The 19,503-nt window shown below is 38.4% G+C and overlaps 1 protein-coding gene across 1 annotated transcript in view; it reads right to left on the reverse strand.

Annotated features, from left to right (window-relative positions):
- LOC132158755 (neural-cadherin-like) overlaps nucleotides 1-19,503 on the reverse strand; it is a 110,180-nt gene that overhangs the window by 25,554 nt on the left and 65,123 nt on the right. Inside the window, exons 6-12 of the mRNA XM_059568303.1 lie at nucleotides 17,291-17,540; nucleotides 15,393-15,535; nucleotides 14,353-14,525; nucleotides 10,854-11,022; nucleotides 10,271-10,441; nucleotides 9,302-9,474; nucleotides 7,157-7,324 (exon numbers count right to left, since the gene is read on the reverse strand). Of these exons, the coding sequence (XP_059424286.1) occupies nucleotides 7,157-7,324; nucleotides 9,302-9,474; nucleotides 10,271-10,441; nucleotides 10,854-11,022; nucleotides 14,353-14,525; nucleotides 15,393-15,535; nucleotides 17,291-17,540 (1,247 nt within the window). The remainder of the gene's footprint in view (nucleotides 1-7,156; nucleotides 7,325-9,301; nucleotides 9,475-10,270; nucleotides 10,442-10,853; nucleotides 11,023-14,352; nucleotides 14,526-15,392; nucleotides 15,536-17,290; nucleotides 17,541-19,503) is intronic.

The following is a 19,503-nucleotide window of genomic DNA, read 5'->3' on the forward strand; positions in this document are numbered from 1 at the left end:
GCAGGGTTGAAGCGAAAGAGAGATCGACTGTAATTGTTATAAAGCGCTTTGTTTTTCAAGTCATATTACAGGGAACATCAGTGTTAGAGTTCAGCCATTGGAGTGGGCGTCGACTGCAATTATAATCATTCCATCCAACTAAAAGAAGTGTGGAGGGGCTGACAAAGTAGTGTATGAAAAAGTACTGAAACTCAACAGAGAGCAGGAAGGGAAGTGATAAAAAGCTCTGAGGAACAACACTTATCATGTTTTCTGACTGAAGAGACAGATGACCTCCAGGTACATCCTCCATTAGCAGAGCTATGAGAGTGGGCAGGGACACACAGATCTGCTCTGACACACTACCCCCAGGACCATCACCTTCATACACACACTGTGGTGAACTTAATGCTAACCCATACACACACACACCCAGATGTGCAGAAACTCAAATGCTGAAACTACAGATAACTTAGAGAGGTTATACAGTACAGCTTAGACAGTCTAATACAGCTTCAGTACTAAATGTTTCACACTAGTCATAGCTGATTAGGCTAATTAGTGCTGGTTTGGCACTGGTCTAGCTTGTTGATCAGTCATGCAAAATTTACATTTATTCATTTAGCAGACACTTATCCAAGCGACTTACTAAATACAAGTAATTTATTTTAAGGAGGCAATAAAACAAGAAGTGCTAGAAATAGCATGTTTAAAACATCATCTATACAAGCTTGAACAGGGAGGGATTTATGAAGGCATATACGTTTTTTTTTTTTTTTTTTGAAAGAGTCAGCAGGATGCAGTTAGTTGAAGAGATTGCTTTCTTGAATATTGTCAGGGACTTAGTTGTCTATGTGGGGTCAAGAAGATCATTCTACCAGTAAGGAACAGTGAATGAGAAGCTTCTGAAAATTTTTTTGTGCCTGTCTGTGATGGTCCTACAAAGCGGCAATCATTCCCTGAGAATTTTAGCTAGTAATTCAGCATCATAATGGTTGAGCAAGGAAATCTTTCCAGTTATATAAGTTAAAGGAACAGTTTACTAGTGACTTTTCTTTTTTTATCAGGATAGTCCCTAACACCAACATTAAATACTCAATCTTAAAGTTCTTAATCCTGGTACTCTTGACCCCTGGCTCTGCACATCACTGCACGTTACTCTTATCGTTTCAGAGGTTTGTTCCATTCGACCATAAGTGCCCTGCGAAGTGGACATCACAGGATATACCACCATGATTTATGCATATGTTCCTTTACATTCCAACTTACTTCTGTAGCAAGTTTTATCTGATTGGGGGATGTAAATCATCATATATGAAAACTATTATATTGACACACAATAAATGCTGTCATGGCTTTCGGAAGTGGATGCCTGCTGTTTTGGAACGCAGTCATGTAAGACAATTAAACAGACTTACTTTGATGATAGACTTTGCTCAGGCATTTCAAAAAACCTTTCCGATGCTGTGCAACGAAATCATTCTGCTGGTTAGTCAAGTTATCCCGTCCCATCGTGAAAAAGTCACATGACTTTTTTAACGCGCATAGTGGAATTTATACAGTAAAGTTTATGCACATTTTTTCTAATCAGAAAAAAAGTTTATCCTACTCAAACCATGTCAATCAGAACAGTTCATTCATGGAGCTCTCTTCTAACGAGCTGGTAATCTGAATCAGGTTAAACAACAGATTTGAGACATGCAAAATACGCTGAGCAGGGGGTTGTGAGTACCAGAATTACCAAATAAAACCGACACAATGAGAAACTCCTGGCCCTGAACTGTCAGCTGGTACAAACAAGACCATAAATGGAGTGATTGCAGAACAAAACGCATTCTGAGAGCTGTGGTCTCATGTCCTGTAATAAACAAAGAAAATTAGTTTACAAAATCAGAAAAAAGGGACTGAAAGAGACAAAGAGTAGCTGGTGAGATCCGGTTCAGAGAGCTGTTAAAAAAACACGTCTAAATGATAAGATGGGTAATGGCACTCCCAGCAAAATGAGCACAGCCTGAGGTGCCATGAAATTAGCAATAATTAGAAATCATCTCATTACACAGCAATGGCATCAGAAAGAAAAATGCTGATCAGAGATGCCTTGCAGTGGCTCTTTTTCAGTGCCCGTCATAAAATGCACTTCAGTGCAGTCACATTGGATATTGTGCCCTAGAAAGTGACAGTTTTACTTACTGCTAATACCCTGCTTATAGCAGAATTCATGCTGTGTAGAGGATAAGATTATATAGAAATGCACACATACATTTATAAATTTAAATTGCACATTTAAATTACATATATGTATATATATGTATATATATATATATATATATATATATATATATATATATATATATATATATGTGTGTGTGTGTGTGTGTTTTGAGAAAGTAAAAATGCATAAAGTTTCCTGTGAGGGTTAGGTGTAAGGTTGGTGTAGGGCCATAGAATATACAGTTTGTACAGTATAAAAAACATTACGCCTATGGGATGTCCCCACTTTTCACAAGAACAAACGTGTGTGTGTGTGTGTGTGTGTGTGTGTGTGTGTGTATGTGTGTGTGTGTGTGTGTGTGTGCTCTTGTTTTTGTGACATATCAGGACACAACTCTATAACACAACTGTATAATGACATGGGTATGACATAGGTATTACAAGGCGAGGGTGACTTATGAGGACAAAACCCATGTCCCCATTTTTCAAAACGCTTATAAATCATACAGAATTAGTTTTTTTGAGAAAGTAAAAATGCACAAAGTTTCCTGTGAGGGTTAGGTGTAGGGGTAGGGTTGGTGTAGGGCGATAGAATATACAGTTTCTACAGTATAAAAACATTACGACTATAAGTTGATTTTAAATTTCATGGCATCAACACATCTCAAAAAGTTGGGACAAGGCCATGTTTACCACTGTGTGGCATCCCCTCTTCTTTTTATAACAGTCTGCAAACGTCTGGGGACTGAGGAGACAAGTTGCTCAAGTTTCGGAATAGGAATGTTGTCCCATTATTGTCTAATACAGGCTTCTAGTTGCTCAACTGTCTTAGGTCTTCTTTTTCGCATCTTCCTCTTTATGATGCGCCAAATGTTTTCAATGGGTGAAAGTTCTGGACTGCAGGCTGGCCATTTCAGTACCTGGATCCTGCTTCTATGCAGCCATGATGTTGTAATTGATGCAGTATGTGGTCTGTCATTGTCATGTTGGAAAATGCAAGGTCTTCCCTGAAAAAGACGATGTCTGGATGGGAGCATATGTTGTTCTAGAACTTGGATGTACCTTTCAGCATTGATGGTGCCTTTCCAGATGTGTTAACTGTCCATGCCACACGCAATCATGCAACCCCATACCATCAGAGATGCAGGCTTCTGAACTGAGCACCGATAACAACTTGGGTTGTCCTTGTCTTCTTTAATTGGATGACATGGCGTCCCAGTTTTCCAAAAAGAACCAAAAAGCACAGAACAGTTTTCCACTTTGCCACAGTCCATTTTAAATGATGGCCCAGAAAAAAACGCCTGTGCTTCTGGATCATGTTTAGATATTGCTTCTATTTTGACCTATAGAGTTTTAGCCGGCAATGGCGAATGGCACAGTGGATTGTGTTCACTGACAATGTTTTCTGGAAGTATTCCTGAGCCCATGTTGTGATTTCCATTACAGTAGCATTCCTGCATGTGATGCTGTGCCGTCTAAGGGCCCGAAGATCACGGGCATCCAGTATGGTTTTTCGGCCTTGACCCTTACGCACAGAGATTGTTCCAGATTCTCTGAATCTTTGGATGATATTATGCACTGCAGATGATGATAACTTCAAACTCTTTGCAATTTTTCTCTGAGAAACTCCTTTCTGATATTGCTTCACTATTTTTCGCCGCAGCATTGGGGGAATTGGTGATCCTCTGCCCATCTTGACTTCTGAGAGACACTGCCACTCTGAGAGGCTCTTTTTATACCGACCATGTTGCCAATTGACCTAATAAGTTGCAAATTGGTCCTCTAGCTGTTCCTTATATGTACATTTAACTTTTCTGGCCTCTTATTGCTACCTGTCCCAACTTTTTTTTAAATGTGTAGCTCTCATGAAATCCAAAATGAGCCAATATTTGGCATAGCATTTCAAAATGTCTCACTTTCAACATTTGATATGTTATCTATATTCTGTTGTGAATTAAATTTTAGTTTATGAGATTTGTAAATTATTCCATTCCTTTTTTACTCACAATTTATACAGTGTCCCAACTTTTTTGGAATCGGGTTTGTATATACTGTATATTGTGAGTGAAGTGTCTTTACTTAGAATTGAGAACATTTAGTTGAAAGCATGAAAGTATGAAAGCAGTGTAGGTTAGAATGCTGTTAGTATAAGTGAGGATTTTAAGTAATTTAAATAACTGAGTGAAGAGAGTTCTATAGAAGGTGATTAAAGAAATTAAAATACTACATCTGTATTAAAATACTGAACATGTGGTGTGGGGAACAGTACATTAGGACGATATTAATTTTCTTTGACAGGGATGCTAACAGAAGCCCCCAGAGGAGGACGGGCTGTCAGGAGATGAATGCAGTTAACTGAGCTTCACGCTGCTAGTCAAGTCCCAGCCAATTAGAAACTACTATGCAACATGCCATTTTAGCTCTTTTCCTGTTCTTCATTTCCATGAAACCGTACAACATAGAGTGTGGATGTGCATGTAATGTTTAAAAGCTGTCTAGATAGGCAGCTACGTAGGTTTTAGAACAGAACAACTATCTATAAGTTTATCTATGTACTTCCCATTCTGTGTAAACAGGTTTGTAAAAATGACTAGCGAAGCAGTCCGTGCACTAAAACCCCTGCCGATGCAACCACCCATTACAAGCCAGCGGGGAAAGAAAGTATTTTAAGATCAAACATCCCACCTAAGCCTATTTTACATCCTGTGGCAACACGAAGAAGAGCACATCCCTGCCACAGTTTGTGCCACAGAGGACTGCTAAGACAGATGCGGAGGTTCATACAGATTGTAGAATAGCTGGCAGCAGCCAGAGGAAGCCGCTGATGTCAGGGAAACACAGTGACTCCAGCAGAACTCCTCCTGGCACTCTTCACTGATAAATCTGCTGTATGTGAGGAAAACGGACTCGGAGGACTGGCCTTTTCGCCCCTTTTGAATAAATTAGAATAGAATGTTCAGACAAGCAGTCTGCTTGAGTTTGCTGGACAGATGAGGTTGTTTGTGGATGCTGATCTCTCTGTGGGTACAAGCTCCCAGAAGAATGTAAAATGTGACAGCAAATGAAACGGGCTGAAATAGCAAACAAGATGAAGGCTGGATAAGACGTGACAAGCCTCAGTGGTAAGAAAGTCACAACACTCTACCTTTGCTTATCAACAGCACAACAAAGCAAGAGGCATTGTGAGTGAAAACCACTGCTCTGTTTCAAAACCCACTGAACTGCATTTAAAGACATCATAGACGCAGTCCTGATGCAAAGGCTGTTACAAAAAGCAGGTATCTTAATAATGCAGACTTGCTTGTTAAAATGCATCATTTTGGTTAAAGGCAGCATTGCATTTATTTTTTGAGTAGTCAGAGATCAAGTGAGAAAAGCTATAAACCCAATATGGCAGATGAAGTAAGAAGGCTGTTGCTTACAATATATACTTTAAATGTACTGAATACTGAGAAATACTAATAAATATTTAAATAATAATAATAATAAACATTTGTGTGTACTATGTATATGTATGCTTATGAGATTTCTCTCACTTCACCTGTAATGAAATCAATAGTGAGTCAAGTAACTTGTGCACAGAATGCACTATTTGTATGACACCAAATCGAGTTGCTATGTTGAACATTTCACATACTACATGTCAAAAGAGCAAAGAAAAGAACATACACACACCGACAGTAAAATAAGTATTGAACACATCACATTTTTCTCAGTAAATATATTTCTAAAGGTGCTGTTGACTTGAAATTTTCACTACATGTCGATAACACCCCATGTAATCCATACATACAACTAAAATAAAACAAATAAGTTCATAAATGAAGTTCTGTCTAATAAAATGTAATGACACAGGGAAAAAGTACAGAAGACATGTAGAAAGTGAGGTGTAAAAAAGGCATGGAAAGCCAAGACACCAGCTGAAATCTATCAGTAATTAGAAAGCAATCCTGCCCCTAGTAAATGGAAATTAATATTAGCTGGTTCAATCCCAACACCTACAGTACCAGGATGATGAAGCTGAAACAATGGTGGACATTTCAGCAAGACAATGATCCCAAACACAGCCAAGGAAACTCGACTGGTTTCAGAGAAAGAAAATAAAGCTGCTAGAATAGCTCAGCCAATCACCTGACTTGAATCCAATAGAAAATAAGAACTAAAGATCAGAGTTAACAGAAGAGGACAACAGAACTGTTGGGCTAAAATCACACCTGAGCAATGCATGCGACTAGTTTCTCCATACAGGAGGCATCTTGAAGCTGGCATTACCAAGGCTTTTTTACAAAGTATTAAATAAATTTCAGTAATTCAATAGTTTTTCTCTGTGTCATTCTATTTTATTACACAGAACTTAATTTCTGATCTTATTTGTTAAGTTTTCTTTGTATGGATGGATTACTTGGATGGATGGATGGATGGATGGATGGATTACCAAAGGCTGTTCTTTTGAACTTACTCATCATCAAAGAATCCTAAAATGTTTAACGTGGTTTCCACAAAAATATTAAGCAGCACAAATGTTTTCAATGTTCATAATAATAAGGTTTCTTCAAGTTTCTTCAGCACTATATCAGCATATTAGAATGATATCTGAAAGATCATGTAACATTTCAGCTTTGCCTGAATTTAAAAAAATATTCCAATAGAAAAAACATTTAAAAAATTGTAATCATATTTTACAGTATTGCTATTTTAACTGCATTTTTTTATTAAATAAATGCAGTCTTGGTAAGCATAAGACAAAAAAATCTTACCAACCTGAAAAAATCTCACCAACCCCAAACTTCTGAATGAAAGTTATATACTATTTTGCCAGTTAGGAACAGCTACACAATCTGACTGACTGAAAAGCCATGTTTTTATGTTCACATTTAATTATGAAATGTGGTGGTCCCTCATATTTGGCATATTTCACATTCTTATAGAAAGCAGAGAGGAAACTGGTGGAATATGAATGTCTCACCACTATTTTGGTGTCGCGCGGTGTGTTCTCCGGGATCGTGACCCAATATTCCGCCTGTTCCCACTGCGGGGGCTGGTTGTGCACATTGGTGATGATTACAGTGAGGTCGACCGAGCTGCTCCGACTCCCTCCGTCTGTAGCGATGATCTGCTGGCTGATCCGTGATGTCTGTCAGGACGAGAGACAGGTGATATAATCCAGCCTAGGGGCTTATCAGCATATACTGAAATAATACAGGTTGTCACTGATACCAGTGAAGACAGGCAAGGTTTTTTGTCAACGGGGTTCGGAGATGAGAGAAATCCCTGATACTTCCACCTGAAGAATTGATCTCCATTATCCATTGCATGTATTACGTCCAGAATATCATGTACAACAGCCAAGACCCTAGATGTGTGTATGTGTGTGTATGTGTGTATGTGAGATTCCTTCAAATGACTCATAATTGAGTCAGCAGTAAACTTCACTTAACTGGCTTCAAAATGTTGACTTTTTCAGGTCAGAATGAGGGAAAGGAAGAGGCAGACAGGAAGAGACATATGGAGAATGAGAAGAAGTAGGAATAACAGCAGGGGGGCAGTTTAAGTTGTCAATTTGAAGACAGGTGAGTTTAGTGTGGGTGACATTGTCTGCTTTTCTAAAACTGAACCACTCGGACATAAGTGATGCAAGGCAGTAAGACTGGCTACACCAGACGTACAGTATATACTTCTTAATGACCTGCTTTGAGGAAATTGCATCCACATCCATTTCTGTTAAGAGCGATGAAAGCATGTTAAAAGTAGTGTAGTATTGGACATTAACTATGCATTAATAAAGTCCAGCCTCTGATGCTTTAACTGAACACTGTCATCATTTATGACTCTATAAACAAGATGCAGGAGATTTCACCAGAACATGGCCCTGTCTTTCTGTCCATGGCTCTGTATGCAAATACAGCGTTTTAATGTCAAATCAACCCCCAACCTCTCAAAGCTTATATATCCAGCATAGAAATGACACAGCAGCCATTCGTGGGCAGAAAAATGAAGACCATGGCATTTCTGCCCAGATCACATACACAGGAATGGATGATTCTTAAACTATGGGAAATTTTGGCCTCAATTACTTATAAAATAAACTCTCTTAGAACACATTTCACACTCATAGTAGTTTTTAATATGTCTATTAGTTTTTATGAGAGGAAACTGTTGGTCATGTTACAATGATGCCATAACACTCACATTTAAAAAAAAAAAAAAAAAGAGTTGCAGAATAAATACTTAAAAGATTTATGTTTGTTTTCACTGATGTTTACATTATGATATCATATGTTTATGACTGATTTTCATAGTCTAGGATTGAAAGTCTGGGTCTCAGTCAAAGGTTACAAAAAATATAAAATAAATAAGTTTAATTATAACAAAAAGAAAAAGGTTTGTTAGTTTTATAACAAATAAAAAGGGAGAGAGAAAAATTAATGATCTTTAATAAAAAAAAATATAAAATGAGTAGGCAAAATCACTCTCCCACCTGAAAAAAGGAAATATTATTTATATGCATATTTTTATGCCTATTATAAAAAAACGCTGTCCCTCCAGAATTAAGGTGGGTATGGATAAATCTCTTTGGTACCCTACCATGTTTAATATGCAAAACTCAAAAAGGGATAAAAAAAAAAAAAAGATTAAGATCCGGTCTCTCTGGCGAATGTGTGTTCTATAAAACACACACATGAAAGCCAAAGTACCTGTACTACAATAAGCAGTACTGAGTTTTCTCAGCAGGAATGTGTGCATGTGCTCTTTAAACATAAGTTTGCTCATATAAGTTTGCATACTGTATGTGTTTCCTTTAGGGACAAAAACAATGGCCAACTAAATCTGACAAACCCCATTTTTTAGACAACCTCAAAGAAAAAAAAATTATAAATAGAGCTTTTCTAATTAAAACAAGTAAAGCAATGCTATAATAAATCCTTGATATTAGTAATATATATTCATATTAAATACATATTAATTATTGAATCATATATATATTTATTTCATTTTACACAGGTATATTTCTGCCCAGGTGCACAATGAGTCTGCCCAATAGAAATGTATTTTGCTTGGTAATAAAGTCTATTCCATTTTGAAAGCTATGTAAAGGTGTGTGTATGTGTACCTGTGAGATGGGGTGGTTGACATAGATCCATCCTGTGCTGGGGTTGATGTGAAAGTAGGCTGGGATCTGCTGGGACAGAGAGTAGGTGATGGCTGCATTGGTGCCCTGGTCATCATCATGAGCTGCCGCCCTCAGAAAGCTCGTCCCAACCGGCGTGTCCTCACGCAGGAAGTCTGGCATGGGCAAGGTTAACACAGGCATCAACAAAAACAAATAACAACAGACTAAAAACAAAAAATGCTTGCTGCTATTAAAATCCACATGCTGAGAAAAGGAAAAAAGGAATGCGTGTCCCAGAAATGTTTCAATCTTGCCCTTTAATTGTTAATGAGCTTTCTCAGTACTGCTTTTAATACAATGAAAAGGAATTATGACATCAAACTTATTGAACTTATATTTGCAATTATAAATAATATGACTTAGAAGAGCAAATCTAATTTTCACACTTATAGGCTAAGCGAGCTTTCCAGAATTGTATCTTATTGCATTAGAAAATGATTAGTGGCGTGTTTATACTGTGTTCAGCGCATTAAAGCTCACCTTGCTCAGACTGTTATGCATTTTTAATATTAAGGTTTAATGTGTATTGACTACACTCAGGAATACTGGACTTAAGAATTTGTCAAGCTTGCAAAATCCGTTACTGCTGTTAAGTGCAATGTTAAAGGTCCATGTATAAATGTTTAAAGAGTTCACAGCTACAACGTGAGTTTGTACTATGTTCTCACTCTCACATCACTCCTTTATATATCCTCATGGCAGACGAACAAATCTTAAGTATCGTCAACAGATCCTATCACTACAGATGACCATTTGGACGATATTTGTACCCATCAAAAAACGTGTCAAAAAAAAAAAAAAAGATTTTATTTTTACATCAGAAAAATATGCTGTACACTGTAGCTAACATTGGCGTTGATTTTAATCGGTCTTTCATAAGGGTTATAAACATTGTTCAGTGGTTCTTACATTGGTAGCGGCTATTCTCAAACTTGGGGTCATTGTCATTCTGGTCAGCAATGAGGACAATGATCTGACAGATGCCGATGAGGGGCTCTTGTGCTTGGTCCGTCGCTGTGACTGATAGTGTATACTCCCGCTGCCTCTCTCGGTCAAAACTTACTGCCGTACTAATGACACCTGCGCAACATATACAATGCACATTTCATTGGTGATATGCAATTTTATATATTTCAGAACAAGTGTAATGCAACAAAATGGAAATAATTCATGATTATTTTTTTGCACACACTAGGATACCAAATTGAAGTCACTCTGAAAAATTTCAGAAAGAGAAAAATATATATATTAATATATAATTTTCTGAAATTTCTATTTTATTAAATATAACAAATATTCCATTTAAATAATATTTTAAAATTAAATATACACAATATTTTCATACATATCAATGGTGTGCAATAATAAAGAAATGCATTCTGCTTATGTTGGGCTGAAGGGGTTAAAAAATGAAGCCCACTGACTAGAAACACATGACAGCTCAGGTTCAATTGCATGTAATCAATGACCTGGTAAAGAAGGAAGGAAATACCTGTGTCAGGGTTGATAGTGAACCCGGGTGAGGCCCCATCCCTCTGCATTATCCCGTACTTGACCTCCCCGTTGACCCCTATGTCAGCATCGTGCGCCTGCACGTGCAGCACAAAAGTGCCCGGGGGCTGATTCTCCAGGACAAGTGCATTCACACTGTAGTTGTGGCACTTTAAAGAAACAAAACCAGTTTCAGACATGGATAATAATTCAAGAAATGCCAGAAATAAGTACTTGGGAAAAGGCCAATATCAAGATCTCAAACAAAAAACTAAAAAGTACTAGATTGATGCTGGTCATATGGTTTCTCATAATTACAAATAAAGAGCAAGAAAAGTGGGAACAGGACACCAAGACAAGATGACAGGGATGATTAAGTTTGTATTTAGGATAAAGTGTTTATAAATTCCTCTTTTGAAGTCCATGATAGGAGCAAACACACTCATAATGAGGCTTCAACCTCATTCTTCCTCCTCTTGCTTTCTCATCATGCTCTCATTACAGAGCGGGCATCTGGCAGGGCGTCCTGGTGAGCGCTGCCCACAAGGGAGCGGCATGTCAACTTAAGGTGATTAATCAAGTGACTAGATCGATACTGGGGCTAAAAGCTGGAATTAGCTTCCCTCCCAGCCTCTGAAAAGAATTCTCACTGCGACTTGAACTTCACACCTCTCATTGTCTTTCGACACACACATTCTCACCCTTCTGAGAGGGCTTAGGGAGGATTTCCCAGTTTAGCAAGGGAAAAGACTCGAACAGATAGTCTATTGCCATAATCTGCAGTACTATTAAGATCGCCGGCAACCAGCGACTACAAAGCAGTGTGAGGGTTTGTATTCGGCTGAATGTCGAAAAAGCATGTGCGACCAAGATGAGGCAATGTTCCTAGGTGAACCTCACAACCTCACACTTTTGGGTCATACTACACTTTAAAATCAGGAGAGAAAAAAAAGCTATCTTAAAATTTAATATAAAGACCATTACTAGGTTGTCTACAAACCGGAAGGTTGGTGGTTCAATCCCTGGCTCCACCTGACCAAGTGTCGAGGTGTCCTTGAGCAAGACACCTAACCCCAGCTGCTCCCGACGAGCTGGATGGCGCCTTGAATGGCAGACACCGCAGTCGGTGTGTGAATGAGCGTGTGAATGGATGAATGTGAGGCAAATTGTAAAGCGCTTTGGATGGCCATGTGGTCTGTTGAAAGCGCTATATAAATGCAGTCCATTTACCATTACTATTTTTTGTGACAATTTTCATTACATTTCTATGGAAGCCTGCTTCCCCTACAGAATAAAGAAATAAAAAAGGTAACTGTGACTTTTTATCTAAAAAAATCTCAGTATAGCAAGATATAAACTTGCACTTCTGAAAAAAAAAAGATCAGATTTGTTAAACATAAACTCTGACTTTCTTTCTTGCAATTATTTTTTCCCTAGACTTCTGAGTTACATCTTGACATTTAGTTTTTTGTTTCCACCATAAAATAAAAAAATTAATTGAAAGTTTTTTTCACATGGTGATATTTGTTGTAAGTGAAAGTGACATGACATATAGCCCATACAGTATGGTGACCCATACTCAGAATTCATGCTCTGCATTTAACCCATCCAAAGTGCACACACACAGCAGTGAACACACATATACACTCACACACTGTGAACACACACCCAGAACAGTGGGCAGCCATTTATGCTGCAGTGCCCAGGGAGCAGTTGGGAGTTCAGTGCCTTGCTCAAGGGCACCTCAGTCATGGTATTGCCAGCCCGAGACCCGAACCCACAACCTAAGGGTTAGGAGTCAAAACTACTAGGCCACAACTTCCCCTCTTGTACTGTTTTAAACTCCTGTAGACTAGATTAGATTTGAATTTCCCTACTGGAAATACGTGCTTTCAATGCAGTTTTATGCAAGTGTTACTGAAATTTAAGACTTAAGCTTTGGGTTGGTGTTAAAAAAATTAAAAGTGATCACAATTCAGTTTGCAAATGGATGTAAGAAACCAGACCTATCCAATTCAAGGAGTAAATATAATGATGTCTGCTTCTAATTACATTTTGGATGTTAAACTTAATTTATATACTCGCATTTTATATACTGCAACATTCCATTATACATTATAAGTCAATTACAGTGTTGGCTTTGAAGTGCTAATTTGCAATGCAAACATTTTCTTCATTTTCTTTATGCATAATATATTTTCTAATATATTTTATTTTGGGATGATGGAAATGTGTTTTGTGCAATCATTTATTAGCTGCACAGAGCATAAAACCATCAACATTCAAGAGGCATTTACAATCCAAACACAGACTACAGAAAAAGAAGACTGCTGAGGTGTTAAATTTTGTTTATGTTAATATTAATAAATTCTCATTAATAAATACATATTGCATTTTATACTGCATTAAATCACTGCTTTGTGTAAAATCAAGAGTCTTGAAACCAGTTGAGAACCAGGAATACAGTACAGAAGGAAAAGACTCTGGTCAGCAGGGCAGGCATAGAGACAGAGAGTGAGAGGAAGGAACAGGGCCAGATGTTGCCCCTGGGGCTCACTTAGTGCTTCTATTTCATATGAATCCCCTGTGCCAGTGAGTAATTCCCCCTTGAAATATTCATGGGCAGCAGCAGAGGAGGTGGTGGCAGCGGCAGCAGAAGTAGGCCCTGTGGGGCTCACGGAGAGTGTACAGGGACACGATTCTGCCTCCTACACACTCACAGACAGCCCTCCTGCACCACCGGCCTGCGTGGAAAAGCTCTCCCACCAGAGACCTCCAAGAGCCTTTAGATCTCCTTCTGCCAGCTGTCTGCTCTTCCCTCAGCTCTGCTTTCACCTGTCTCTTTCTCGCTGTGTTTCATTTTGCACACATTCTTTAATATTTCCTCTCTTTTACTTGCTCATTTTGGGGGGCGAATTCATGAAATAGTGTTTTAGCCAGATGTACAATATTGTCAAACATATTTTCAACATCTTAAAGAACCAATTCAGGTGTCTGGTTCACAGTCTGCTGCCATTTAGAAACAAACCTGAAAACTGAGAATTCTGTCATAGAAAATGCATTTAGCAATGATTTATAGTTTTTTTTTGTGAATTGGGTTATAAAAAGAGACTGTGTGCATGTCATCATGCCATCAGTAGACACAATTCATTGAATATTGCTTTATCCTACAGTATGTTTTTCGCTCTCTTATTTCTGTATATTAGCTCCCACCCATCATTCTTTGCTTTTTGTCCCCTCAGACTTCAGCTCTGTCTCTAAACACTGCCATTAGTGAGGTGTTCACAGTGTCACCGGTATTAAAAGCCTGAGGCACTTCATGCTAGGCAGATTTAATGAGAGAATATATTTGAATTCTGTACTCGTATCTAGACCTATTCTCCTGTACACACTTTTGGTTATGTTTCCTCTCTGTCCCCAGATTTACTGTAGTCTTTAAGTTTATAAATCACACACTAGAAATGGATTTAGACATATAGTTTCAAATATTTTAACCTCACCTCATCAAATACTGGCTTGTTGTTGTTGATATCATTGATGCCAACTATGACCTGAGCGGAGCTGCTGAGGGGGAGAGGACCACCGGCTGCATTGTCATCAGTCGCTGTGACGTTGAGGACATACTGAGGCCCACGCAGTTTAGGAGGAGGACTAAGCCGCAGTTTGATGATGCCTGTAAATAATGAATAACAAATTGAGTGCCCGAATCATTACTGTGAAAAATTCTGTGTTAAAGTGTATTATTTCCATAATAATTATGGTGCAAAAGTATACTTTGTTTTTTACAAGAATGTACAACCAAAAAAGTCACTGTCAGGCCTGTTTATGAATACAGGCCTGCTTTTTTACCCAAGGTGACAACCTCTTGAATCGAAAACATTCATATCTGTAAAGAATGACAACTGCTTTTGTGCATCATGCTTAACAACCTTGCAAAATGGGTTTCTAATGGTTGCACATTCACCAAACAACCGAGTAGTAGGGGGTTGTGTGCAAAAAAGTGCTGCTGCATCTTTGAAGTGACAACTGCATACAGCTTTTCTGAGTGCTGAAGCCATAGGCCATCTCTCTTCGCTGGACTGTAATAGTTTGGGTTGTGGAACAGCCGTGCCGAGAGGCTGATAAGACAGGAGAGAACTTTAGCATACTGCTGTTTTCCAGCTCTCAGGCATAAAATGCGCTGGTAAACAAACGAAAAGCAAACACTGCAGACAAATGTAACCTTGAGACTGAAAGCGCACAGGCAGGCAGGCATGAAAACCGACAAACATTGCATTCAAACACAAGTGCACACACACACACACAAAACAAGAGCTGTAGACCAAAAACAACACAAGGGGTTTGTTTTTTCTACAAATACCGCAAACGTGAGTTGAATGACAGATTAAAGATGCGTGCTGAGCAGACAGGAAGAGGAAACACATTTTGTTGATTGCTTTGGATGTTCTTGTTAAAGACAGCATCCCTGAGGCCTTGTACCAGATGCCTAGACACTGTTACCAGAGCAGCAAGCTTTGAGTTTGCATCCCACTTGACTCACCCTTCTGGTTGTCCAGCTCAAAATTGCTGTCTTCGTTACCCCCGGTGATGGCATACGTTACACCATCCCCGTCTGGGTCTTTGGCGTGCACAATGGCCACTAGTGTCTCCGGGCCGGCGTCTTCTGAAAGAAAGGTTTTATATCTGCAGAGAGAGGGAGACAGTGATAGATAGACTCAGAACATCACAGATCCACCATCTGCTTCCCCTACACGGCCTCTGAAGCGTATCCCAGGGCACACACATACAACCACGCAGTCCCTGCACTGAGAAGAACCAGAGCAAATTCTAACATAAACACACACACATACTGCAGCTCTAATGATGATACACTAGCACAAGCTCCTTTATGTGTCTCCCAAACTCCTATCAAGGGAGATGATGTTCTCAAATAGAGCTCTATGTGTGTGTGTGTTTGTGTGTTTGTGTGTGTGTGTGTGTGTGTGTATGTAGACGGCTCGCTTGCTTCACTGTGATTGTTGTCTTTATGCTGAATCGGACCAAATTTCTGCCTCTCCTTCTGGCTACATTCAATAAATGCCAGAGCCGTATAGCCTGGCGCTCAGATTTTGCAGGACCCTCTGCTTGGATCTGCTCTGATGAAATCCCATTGTGACAAAAAAAAAAAAAGAGTGTAAAACTGTATATTCTTAGGCACTCCAAAGAGATACTAGGAAAAAAGAGGGGGAAAATAAAACAGAACACTAAACCTAAAATAGTACAAAAAATAAGCAGTGAAATACACGTCAAATTAATATTTGTCAACTCAAATTACTACCCTAGTGCGAAAAATGAAATATACTAAAATGTATTTGAAATACATTTATTTTAAGCTAAGTACACTACAAATACATTTACATATTTATCTACTTAATAAAATACTTTGCAATTGTTCCTTTAGTATAGTAAACTGTTATACTTAAAGTTTGCTAAATTGCAACAACTAATTTTGTACTTATTGCACTTTAATTGTGCGGAAATAGTGCTGAAGTTCAACTAAAACTACTTAAGTATATACTGAAGTATAATTCAGGTGGATGCTGCACACTGGTGGTGGATGAGGAGATGCCCCCTGTCTATGTAAAGCACTTTGAGTGCCTAGAAAAGCGCTATATAAATGTAATGAATTATTATTATTATTATTATTATTGATTGTGCTAAAGTGGAACTATTGCAAGTATACTTCAGATGTACTTTAAATATCTTGAATTTAAAGACCAATATTATTTGACATTAGGCACAATTGCGTTCTAAATAAAGGTAAATTATAATTTTTATATCAGCAAGTCTCGAGCAATATGTCAGTTCATACGCTAATTGATTTGAATTATACTTCTACAGTATGAAATAAGTGTATTTTAAATATATTACTTATTTTTTACTGGGTACTTAATGTCCAGTTATTTATTTTATATTTTATACATACATCATGTTTTTAAGTAATTAGCTGTGAAATAAGTGGGATAATGTACAGTCATTGTAAAATAAACCCAAATTTTGAAGTAAAGGAATCTTAAAAGTGGTTTATTTTGCATTAACATACATTATTCCATGCATTTAACAACTATTTATACATATTAATAAGAATTATGCATTTATTTATTCATATTTTATTCATATATTAGTGATTTGAGAGATCAATGTTCAATTTAGTTTTGTAGTTTTTATATACAAATATAATTTCATTTTTAAATTAAAATCTGCTAAATAAAAATATTTAATTCATTATGTGAGAACAAAAAGTGGAGTGATTTGAGAGGTCAACGATTAATTCTATAGTTGTGTAGTGATTATATGAAATATTTGATTGCAGAATGTTGTGACCAGTCAGAATCAATTATTTCAAAAAGCTTTGCAATCAAAAGGAAAATGAAAGCAGACAGAAGAGAAGAATCATACACAGTTTGTGAAAAGACAGGGGTTTCATCGTTGACGTTGGCCATGCGGATACGGATGGAGGCTGTGCCCGTGCGAGGGGGTGATCCCTTGTCCACAGCCACCACTGTGCACTCGTACATGTGGTTGGGTCTCTCATAGTCCAGCCTCTGACTGGGGCTCACCACCCCCTGAGATGAGATGTCAAAGTCCACGCTCTGGATGAAGTAGGACAATTCTGCATTAAGGCCTGTATCACAGTCCCGTGCCAGAACTAGAAAGAGAGAGAGGGACGAAAGAGCCATGTTAACCATCAGGTCACGTTGACTAAGGGCAACAGCTAGCAATAACACAGCAGTAAATTGTGGTGAAGGCAACCTTGGCGGAGATCTGCTCTGGGTCAGGCACTGAAAACAAATTTCAGTTCTTAATCATGACTAGGCTTTCTTCAGACAGCTGTGTTCTCCTTAGGCCTGGAAAGTTCTGATATGGGGGTATTCACTATCAATTACAAGCTTTAATGACGCTATGACCAATGCTTGTGTGCTTTTGAGGATGGATTTGTGTGTGTGTGTGTGTGTATGTTTAACACCATGTCCTAACCATGCATGCAAGAAGAAAAAAAAATTGTGCATATATATATATATATATATATATATATATATATATATATATATATATATATATATATATATATATATATATATTAGGGATGAATTTAGATTAATTATTAATATTTATATTATTAATAATATATGAATAGTAATTATTGCATACAATTTTGACTTTTGGTAGTGTTTACGCATAAAATGATATATAGATACAAAACTCAGAAAACTCTTAATATCATATATGATTTCAGAGTTTTGTGATATTTATGCCGTTAGAACACAGTATAACACTGAAAAGCTTGTTTGAAGTTGTTGGACTTCTAGTGCTAAGTGCTTTTTAAATTACATACGGTGTCATATTAATAGAGCCAATATTAATTAAAACTATGTAGCAGAGGCCAATTCTATATTTGATCAATTTAAGTGCCCATCTGTCAGTGGCATGGCCAAAAGCTGCTGTTGACTGAAGCAGATCAAAAGTAAAAGTGGAGGAAGGCTTTGCTGTCATTAGGCCCAAAGCCAAAGTCAGGGTCCTGTATCATTATACTGCAGGCAAGCTGTCATCACACCCAGCTAGCCAGCACACTCATTTACTACAGCCACATGACGGCCCTCTAATCTCCAAGGCAAATAGCTAGCGCCCACAGTTGTAGCGAGGTTCAGCAGAAACCCTCTTTCTCTGGTTGTTAAACTGAGGACTTGTTGCGGTTGTAGGAAGCAGGTGGGTAAGGGTGGGTGTCAGTGCCCCGCATGCATATAAACAAGTTTCGGAGCGGCTGTGAACGCATGTGAAGTCATACAGCCAGGATTCAAACAGAAGGTTCATTAAAAATACAAGCCCTAATACACCGTCTCTTAGGGCTACCTATTACCATATTTAATGCATGCGAACGAGAGACTAGGGCTAAATTAAACATACCAGTTAGGCGGCTTGAGAGAAAGAGAGGGAGAGAGAGAGAGAGAGAGAGAGAGAAAGAGAGGGAGAGAGAGAGGCCAGTAGGAAGGTGGGCTAAGGTTGGGCGAGTTTTAAATGCGTTGCTTCGCCGTGCGCTAAATCCTCTCGGAGAAGTTTTCCGTAAGATAATTGGAGCGCGTTCTGCACTTCTCTTCCTGCTAGGCCCTATTAAAAGCCAGCACCCAATTTACAGTCTAATCCTGTTTTAAGGTAAACAACAATAATAATCTTCTCTCCCTTCTGCCAGGCTTCGCACAGTCGACGATTGCGCCGTGTTTTTTTTTTTTTTTTTCACTCACAACAGAACACATTTGATAAGCAAATAACAGCCCCAGCTGGTGTTTGTGTGAACCTGCTGCTTTTACACGTTGTGAGCGAGAGAAAGAGAGCGAGGGAGACGAAACGAGAAGAGAAAGAAGATACAGAGACAGAAAAAGAAAGTTGTTTTGCGTACCATACTAAAACAGAGAGCCAACTGGAATCAGAGGCAGGAACCATTCTGTTTGCATACGGCGAACAGTGCGTGTTTTCATTTGGTGCAGTGATATGTAAACATTACTGAATTGCATAAACGCAGTTGGCATTCTAAATTTGTGCATCTGCCTCACAAAGCGTGCGGTCTGCCAGGTCTGACTCGCTTCTGTTCCTTGTTGCTTTGATTTTCTCTCTTT

The sequence above is a fragment of the Carassius carassius genome, chromosome 15 (assembly GCF_963082965.1).
Source record: "Carassius carassius chromosome 15, fCarCar2.1, whole genome shotgun sequence".
Taxonomy (NCBI): Eukaryota; Metazoa; Chordata; class Actinopteri; order Cypriniformes; family Cyprinidae; genus Carassius; species Carassius carassius.